A 9,789-nucleotide genomic window follows, 5' to 3' on the forward strand; every position below is an offset into this window, starting at 1 on the left:
ATTTAGTTATTTATTATTATTATTATTTATTTTATTTTTTTTCACAGATGTCTCTTATGCTCACTAGAGCTGCATTTATTGGATCAAAAATATAGTAAAAACCGTAATATAGTGAAATATTGTTTGTTTCTATTTCAATATATTTTAAAATGTAATTATTCCCTGTGATGGCAAAGCCGAATTTTCAGCAACTTCAATGTCACATGATCCTTCAAAAATCATTCTGACATGCTGATTTACTGCTCATGTGACATTTCTTATCAGTGTTGAAAACACTTAATATTTTTTGTGGAAACCATAAAACATTTTTTACAGGATTCTTTGAATACGATGTTCAAAAGAACAGAATGTTTTGTTACGCCTTTACCGTCTCTTTTGATCAATTTAATGCAATCTTGCAAAATATTTTTTCTTTCCTCCTACTACTGAGCTGGAAAATGAACCCAAAATGGTATTTAAAATACAAAATAGTCAATTAGATAAATGAAATAACTGCAAGAAGCCAAACCATGTGACAGGCAATGAAAACATGAGCTAAATTTACATTACTTCAGGTTAAATCAGGGGTACCGTTAAGTAAGGTATCAAATGTTTCATGGAAACTTGTTTTTTAGATTTTTTTCATTGTGTTCGTGTTTTCAGGAGTTCAACCAGACACCTGATTCGATCAAGATCAGCGCAGTTTTCTCTGTAGGAGGAAATACCACATCCATTGGTACGAGCCCTGAAAATATATTATGATGTTCTTTTACCATTTACTATATGAGTGAATAGATGTGATGATAAATGGTTCAATTTAATTTAAGTTTCTTGTTATATTTCTTCCCAATTTTTCTTCATGTGACTGCAGTTCCAGCAGCTGCTCCAGCAAAGGTGGCACCAGTCCCTACACTATCCCTTCATTCTCTGGCCCCTGCCAATCCAATTGGTGTGGTCTGCACAGGATGTAACAAAGTCCTCTTAAAGGGACAGACGGCTTTCCAGCGCAAAGGCTGTCCTAAACTCTACTGTTCACCTCAGTGTCTCTGCACCACCTCTAATGTGGTGGTCAAGATACCTCAGAAGAAACAATGTCACCACTGCCACAAGTATGCCTAAAAGTCTTGCTTTTATTTTTTTCTAAAATGTAACTTTTAAAATGATCATACTAGGTGCATTACATTGTATTGTATTTAAATAACGTTTGTAAATATGAACTTAACTTACCACCCTAAGACCTAACCATATTATAATAATGTACTCCTTTATTTAAAAAATGCAAAGAATAATATATAATACAAATTTAAATACAGCAATGGTGTTTAACATACCCTTTAAGGATGCAAATGCCTCTTCCCCGGCAGAGACATTCTTGACCTGAAGGATGTGATCAATGCCCCGGTGGACATGTCAGGGACTGTGAAGGAGTTCTGCAGTCAGAAATGCCTCAGTGCTTTAAGCTTCAAGTGCAGTGTTTGTCTTAAGACAGGAATGGTAAGTGGCCATCTCTATCTGTGCAGGTGTGTCCTTCACTGGATCGCCGCTACTGAGAATGCGGCCCGTAAAATAAATCATGTTTTGCCCCTAAAGGCCTGTTCACAACAAGACAAATGTAAACATTTTAATTTGGATAAATTTTTCATAAAACAGGTTTACCAAATAAGCCAGGTTTATTTCAGTTAGTCTGACTTATTGTCAGTTGATTTGGTTCAAAATAAGTCAGACTAACTGAAATAAGCCTGGCTTGTTTGATAAACTTGTTTTATGAAACAGCGCCCAGGTGTTACTTTGTTCAAAGTGATACAAATATTTGCATGCCCTTGTAATGCTTTCATGTACTTGTGCATATGCATACCACGACAATGGCAGCACTTTCACTGCTCATAGTGCTTTTATCTACTTATACATACAGTATCTCACAGAAGTGATTACCCCCCTCACATTTTTGTAAATGTTTTATTATATCTTTTCATGTGACAACACTGAAGAAATGACACTTTGCTACAATGTAAAGTAGTGAGTGTACAGGAGCGCAAGGTCTCTAACATTCACCAGCTCCGTGATGTCGTAATGGAGGAGTGGAAGAGGACTCCAGTGCCAACCTGTGAAGCTCTGGTGAACTCCATGCCCAAGAGGATTAAGGCAGTGCTGGAAAATAATGGTGGGAGCACAAAATATTGATACTTTGGGCCCAATTTGGACATTTTCACATAGGGGTGTACTCACTTTTGTGGCCAGTGGTTTAGACATTCATGGCTGTGTGTTGAGTTATTTTGAGGGGACAGCAAATTTACACTGTTACACAAGCTGTACACTCACTACTTTACATTGTAGCAAAGTGTCATTTCTTCAGTGTTGTCACATGAAAAGATATAATAAAATATTTACAAAAATGTGAGGGGTGTACTCACTTCTGTGAGATACTGTATATATATGGTTTAGACATTCATGGCTGTGTGTTGAGTTATTTTGAGGGGACAGCAAATTTACACTGTTACACAAGCTGTACACTCACTACTTTACATTGTAGCAAAGTGTCATTTCTTCAGTGTTGTCACATGAAAAGATATAATAAAATATTTACAAAAATGTGAGGGGTGAACTCACTTCTGTGAGATACTGTATGTATACTGTGTCTCATTCACTCCTCTTAGGGAACCAAGGTTACATTAGGTAACCCGGAGACATTTGACTTCCTTCCTTCTGTCACAAGTGGATGCACTGAATATTAGTGCCAAACATTTTGGTGTGAACAAGCCTTAAATTTAGGTGATCTGGGTACTGTGAAATAATGTCAAGATGACACATCTTCCTTTTGCATTATCTTTTCTGGATGTACTCAAAAACAAACCTATAACTCGAAGTATTTTGAGTTCCCATAATAAATTGCACAAAAATAGTTAGATTAGTTACTTGATCCAGTCAAGATTTTTTTTTTTCGCTCATTGAATCTGTTAGAGCGGTTACACATCAGGTAACATCTGACTCACTCATTGAATCGCAGGTCTTAAATTTCAGTTACGTTTGACTTTAAATGAAGCAAGCACTGTTTAGTGTATTTAACCCCCTTGAGGCTTCAGCGTGATAACTACCTTTTTACATTTAGTCATTTGGCAGACGCTTTTATGCAAAGCGGCTTACAAATGAGGACAATAGAAGCAATCAAAACCAACAAAAGAGCAATAATATGTTAGTTGTGACAAGTCTATTTTTTTTATTGACTTAAGGTACTCTTGGTATTTATGGTTATGCAGATATAATGAAGACATCATTCAAAACTGTAATGGGTCTGCTTTCATTTGGCCACTCAAAATAACAATTACTTTTGTGTAATGCAGAAAACAGTCAATGTGTGCTTCCGCCATCTAATATATGTATGTGTATATACAGGTGCATCTAAAAAAATTTGAATATCATGGAAAAAGTTCATTTTCTGTTGTAACTTATTTCAAATAGTGAAACTTTCATATATTCTAGATTCATAACATGTAAAGTAAAACATTTCAAAAGTTTTTTTTGTTTTAATTTTGATGATTGGAGCTGCTCTAATCAAAATTTTAAAAAAAAAACTTTTGAAATGTTTTACTTGTATTGAATCTAGAATATATGAAAGTTTCACTTTTTGAAATAAGTAAAAAAAAAAAAACTTTCACTGTATTCTAATTTTTTTAGATGCACCTATATATATATGTATATGTGTGTGTGTGTTATATATCAATAACTTGTGCATCATGAGGAATATATTTTGTTGTTACTTATCCAAACCAAATAGCTCTGCTTTGTAGTGGCTCGGGAATGATCTAAAAAAAATCTCAATTACTATTCTTTTGATATTTTTTGAAAGCATAACTAAACTAAATGCAAGCATTTTTGATAGAAGTTTTAATAATAATTAACTAAAACGTGGCAAGTATGTATGAATGCAAATATATAAGTTTGCATTCATATTAAAATGAGCTTGGTGGTGGTGCTCCATTGTTTCTGTGGGGGAAAAAACTAATACCACTAATAAAAAGCACGCAAATGTAAAATATTTTCATCTGTTTTTACTTGCAAAAAAACGACTTTTGCTCGCATCTTTCCTCAGGTAGGTTGTGTTGTAGCCACTGATCTATAATAGAGAATATTTATTGATCAGTGGTTGTAGCTCATTGTCTGTCGCGTTGAGGTCTGGCTCATGAATATTAATCACATTGTCTGCGTTCGCCAGAGCTGATTGGCGGAGCCGGAGAGGTGAGCGCTAGCCAATGGGATTACCTCTTGCTTATCCTCCATCTGCCAAATGATGTGAACGGCCTAAATAATAAACGATCTAAGTAATTTTGATAGGGAAAAAAGTAAGAGTACCATTCTAGCGCGTCAGTGCTACGTGGTTTATAAGACTCACTTTCTCTTCCTCTCTGCGTGTGTGTGAGGAGAGAGCTGCCGCTGTCAGTCAAGCGACGGTGAGGAAGGCGTCTACACAATAGATTACGCTGCGAATCCATAGATGTCAATAAGAACAGCGCGATGTACAGACAGAACGATAACGAAACTCTTCCAATTCGCTGTATTACCGCATTATTTATGCATGCGAATGATTTACTCGAACGATTAATGTTTGGTTAGGTACCGTTTTGGTGCCTCATCCCTAACTTACCCGCAGAGCGCGCTATTCATACGGTTGCATACAAGCATGGTTAAATCTCCCCTATCAATGTGATAAAATAGCTTCTAGCTTCATCCGATTCATTCACTTTTCATCGCTTTTGGAAGATGGCACACTGCACGTGTGAGGAAACTCTTGAGACGGTCCTGGACAGCGAGGAAGAATTCACCTTTTCCTCAGAAGAGGAGCAGGATGAAGAATGGTCGCATTTTGAAGAGCGCCTTGATCCAGCAGAGGACGCCCTTTCTGATGAGTAAGTCATTCATACTTCGTTATCATGTTGTTTTAATGTTAATTTTAATAGTTTATATTTTGAGTAAAATGTGTTTGTCCTGGATATAGGATAGGTCATAATACATCTAGTCGTTGCATCTAAATGTTTTTTTTTATGCTGTATAATACACTACTGTTCAAAGGTTTGGGATCAGTGAGCTTTAGATTTTTATTTTTATTTTAGTCGAATAATTTTATTAATTAAAGATGCATTAAATCGATCAAAATTGGCAGTGAAGAAATGTTATAAAATATGTCCCTTTCAAATAAATGCTGTTCTTTTGAACTTTGCATTCATCGATCATAATTTTATCACTATTCGAAACGAAAATATGCAGCTCTGATCATAAATGTTTGAGTACCAAACAAGTATTAGAATGATTTCTGAAGGATCAAGTGACACCGAAAACTAGAGTAATGTCTGCATTAAAATTCTGCTTAAAAAAAAAAAAAAATTCGAAATTTCACAATATTACTGTTTTCACAGTAGTTTTGCTTGAATAAATGCAGCCTTGGTGAGCATAAGAAACCCCACATTTTTTAAATGTAGTGTATATTGATAGAAATTTGATATTTACACTAGTTGGCTTCTTATTTTAGCTTGTTTGCAAATATCTGATCAGGCATAAATTATTGTAGTGTGCTATAAACGTGCATGTGTTTTTGCTACGTCTGTGCAGTATTAGCGATTAGTAATGTTAAAAAAAAAATAGCTTTGATCCTGTTGTCGTCATGTTCACAGTTTTTTGTTTTTTTCTTAATAACAGAAATGAGGAGAATGACATTGACCAGATGCCTGTGATTGTAGTGTGCTATAAACGTGCATGTGTTTTTGCTACGTCTGTGCAGTATTAGCGATTTAGTAATGTTAAAAAAAAAATAGCTTTGATCCTGTTGTCGTCATGCTCACAGTTTTTTGTTTTTTTCTTAATAACAGAAATGAGGAGAATGACATTGACCAGATGCCTGTTGCAAAGAAGGCCAGGACAAGCAAGCAGCCTACTCTGACGTGGAAAGCAGAGACTGAAGTTGACTTGGTCCCACAGACTCTGAGATTCGTGCCCGCACGAGAACCCGGACCGCAGTTGTGGCCAACTGACTCGTACACTCCCCTCAGTCTCTTCAAGCTCTTTTTCACTGAAAATGCTGTCTCAACTCTATGCTACAACACAAATGCCCAGGCCGCCAGGTCACTTGCAAGGGGTCGCAAATACAAGTGGACAGATGTCAGCGTCAGTGAAATGTACCGCTACTTTGGACTCATATTCTACATGGGCATGGTGAAGTTGATCTCCATCAAAGACTACTGGCGGCAAGGCAGTCTTTTCTCTGTGCCTTTTCCCGCCACAATCATGTCAAGGGACAGATACCGCACCATTTCGTGGAATATGCACATGAGTCACCCAGCTGAGGACAAGGAGAATGACAAAAACAAGGGCACAAATGAATATGACCGGCTTTTCAGGGTCAAACCCCTCATGGACACGATCCGTCTTGCTTGCAAAACCATTTATCATCCTAGACGAAATTTAGCTGTGGATGAAAGAATGGTGGCATGCAAAGCCAACTCAGGCATGACACAGTACATGAAAGCCAAGCCAACCAAGTGGGGCTTCAAGCTGTTTGTCCTCGCGGACTCTTCGAACGGATACACTGTTGACTTTTCTGTGTACACGGGAAAGAACAACACTGCCACAGGCAATGGACTGCCGTATGATACTGTGATGTCTCTCTTGGACAGAAAAGTTTTGGGATCTGGGTACCACGTGTACATGGACAATTTCTACACAAGTCCAAAGCTCCTAACAGACATGTTAGAGATGAAGTATGGTGCTTGTGGGACTTACAGAGACTACAGGAAGAACAGCCCACAAAATGCACCTAATTCACTGACTAAAAATTCCCCCAGGGGATCCATTAGATGGATTCGAAATGGTCCGCTTGTGTTCGTGAAGTGGATGGACACACGAGAGGTGTCTGTGTGTTCCACTATCCATCCTGCCTACACAGGAGACACCGTGCAGAGGAGAGTGAAAGCGCAAGATACATGGAGCTTAAAGACATTCCCCTGTCCTGCACCTGTTACTGCGTACAACCAATACATGGGGGGCGTTGACCTGTCCGATCAGCTGTTGCAATACTACACCGCACAGCACAAAACCTTGAAGTGGTACAGAAAGATCTTCTTACACTTCTTGGACATTGCTGCCACCAACTCTTACACAATTCACAAGGAGTTATACGGCAACATGACCCACAAGGAGTTTATGGAGCAGCTAATTGCAGAGCTTTGTGGCGTGTCACCGAAAATCCCACAGAAACGGGCCAGCAGTGACCATGTGCCCGTTCCAGGAGCTCCGCTGAGCACCGATACCAGGAAAGTTGCCTCTAGTGGTCGGCGAATCTGTGTGCACTGCAAAGCAGCGCATGGAAAGAAGAAGCAAACTCCTTGGAAATGCCAGGCGTGCGACGTGCACTTGTGTCTTCAGCTGACGAGAAATTGTTTCCAGGAATGGCACAAATCTCTGTGACTGTGTGCTTTTGGTTTTGACCTTGGTTTTGTGCTGTGGTTTTGACCCTTATGTCTTTCTTTTATTTGATCTGTCTGTATTATATTGTACGCTGTTGTAAATAAACTGCAAACAAAAACATTCTTTCTTATATAATCTCTTTTGGTTCCCTCACAGTCGCATCCCACATTGATAGGTCTTTACCCACCTGATGTGAAATATGTCAAAACAGTGGGGGGAAAAAAAGTGTCGCACATAAGTTACATCAATGTTTTGTTTTATGTGAATGAAAGGACAAAATGATTTTCACAACGTTGTAACAAAGGCTCTGGTCTATGAAATCCAGTAATCAAAACTACTGTTTTATTACCCCTTGTCTTATTTTATATATATATATAATCATTAAATTAGCTGATTTGGTGCTCAAGAAACCAATCTTATCAACGCTGCTTAAGTTCTTACAAATCTCTTTTTTGCAGTCTTTCAATTTTATGGAGTGTAGATTTAGAAAAAATATTCAGTTTCATAACTGACTGGATGTTCTTGTGATTCATTTACATTTTTACTTTATAGTTCTGTAGAAAACACTGTTATTCTGAACATATCTTTGTTTTAGTTGCTTTATTTGTCTGTGACAGTTCTGCCTGCCTATAAGGTCGATATAGAAATAAAATCTTCAAAAGATCTAAAATGTTGCATGTTGCAATTGTATTTCTCATAGACTTACACTCACGAAGTGAACTTAATGGGCTCCATCCATAAGCTGTGCAGCAACATCTGCTTCAACCAGTTCCGTTCCTCCAATAATCTGAACATAAACAGCTGTGTGAACTGTGGAGGATATTGCTATGGCACAGACAGTCAGTGTCCATGTCTGCGGATAGAGGGCAGTGTTATGAAGTTCTGCAAACAAAACTGCCTCGTAGCCTTCAAAAAGGTAATGGCAAATGAATAACTAAATAATAGTCCAATAATTTGTTGAAAGTCTGTCAAATAAATTAATCTTTCTTTGTAGAAAAGTTTGAAACCTGTCGGCTGCAAAATTTGTCGTACCATGCGCCCGGTTGCAGAAATGGTGGACAGTCCAAACACGGAGGGTGTCCGGGAACTTTTCTGTTCAACTTGCTGTGTCACAGCGAATAAAGTTCAGACTGTCAGTTCTTCAGGTAACATAACCAGCTGTTTACTAAGATTCTGCTTCCTTAATGATATTCTCTTTTTGAAGTATACTCAAATGTCCTTTTTGTTTGCATGCAATCAAGGTGCTCCAGTGGAATGCAACAGCTGCAAGCTTAAACTAACGCCTCAGTACCATCTAGCCATGTCTGACGGAACCATCCAAAACTTCTGCTCCTTTTCATGCGTAGTATCATATCAGGTAGAGTTTATTGACACTAGTTTACTGATCTCTATTTCGAAGGGGACATCGGATGCAAAATTCACTTTTACATGGTGTTTGCCTATAAATGTATTAGCAGTGTGTGACGCAACCACCCTATAATGATAAAAATCCATTCACTCCTTTTTTTTTTTTTATCCTCAAAAACCTTAAATAGTCTTAATGATCAAGCTGTTTTGAATTTCTGAATGCCCCGCCCACGACCGCTGACAGACTGTCCCGCATTAGCATATTCCCGCCCCCAGCCAGTTGTACGCTGCCCGCCATTTTCTCTGGACTCGAGCAGCTGTAGTGACAACAATCCCTGCGTTCCATTCGGAAGGGCTCATCCCTATGCCCTAATCCCTTCAAAGGTTTTACCCTCCGGAGTGAGAGCTTCGAAGGGTTGAAGGGTGTAGGGGACCAACTGTTTCTTGAAGTGCCCTTCTGCGTCATCACGTGCCCACATGGAGGCACCGTCATCATGCGAAGAATCTGCGCAAAGGATCATGGGAACCCGAAGTGTCCATCAGTTGTATACTTCGAAATCCTTCATTCCGAAGGGCCCTTTGAAGTGGCCAGTTTTGAGCACTTCGGTTTGGAACGACCCTTCAATATATGGCGGCCATGATTGTTTTCACTCCGAAAGTGCCCTTCGGCGGGTGATATATCCCATTTGGAACGCACCGAATGTCTCGTAAGCAATCCGAGATGGTCCTCACTACAGAACACAAGATCCAGGGGGCGTGGTTGGATCCAGATCCAACTCCTCCCACCTTACATATACCTAAACCTACCCGTCTCCACCCCCTGATCCCTAAACCCACCCATCTCCACCCCTAAACCTACCAATCTCCACCCCCTAGATGTGGATCCAACCACGCCCCCTGGATCTTGTGTTCTGCAGTGAGGGGCTACTGAGCAATCCAGGTGTTTTGTATAGTGGTCAACCGATATTGGTTTTTTGACAGCCGATGCCGATATCTTGGAAAGCAGGGTGG

At 39.0% G+C, this 9,789-nt stretch overlaps 1 protein-coding gene across 1 annotated transcript in view; it reads left to right on the plus strand.

Annotated features, from left to right (window-relative positions):
• Positions 1 to 9,789, plus strand: part of zmym4.1 (zinc finger MYM-type containing 4, tandem duplicate 1) — a 34,134-nt gene that overhangs the window by 5,048 nt on the left and 19,297 nt on the right. Inside the window, exons 5-10 of the mRNA XM_016530347.1 lie at positions 643 to 715; positions 851 to 1,088; positions 1,344 to 1,473; positions 8,132 to 8,347; positions 8,426 to 8,576; positions 8,673 to 8,788. Of these exons, the coding sequence (XP_016385833.1) occupies positions 643 to 715; positions 851 to 1,088; positions 1,344 to 1,473; positions 8,132 to 8,347; positions 8,426 to 8,576; positions 8,673 to 8,788 (924 nt within the window). The remainder of the gene's footprint in view (positions 1 to 642; positions 716 to 850; positions 1,089 to 1,343; positions 1,474 to 8,131; positions 8,348 to 8,425; positions 8,577 to 8,672; positions 8,789 to 9,789) is intronic.

Source organism: Sinocyclocheilus rhinocerous, unplaced genomic scaffold, assembly GCF_001515625.1.
Source record: "Sinocyclocheilus rhinocerous isolate Xijiao unplaced genomic scaffold, SAMN03320098_v1.1 scaffold781, whole genome shotgun sequence".
NCBI lineage: Eukaryota > Metazoa > Chordata > Actinopteri > Cypriniformes > Cyprinidae > Sinocyclocheilus > Sinocyclocheilus rhinocerous.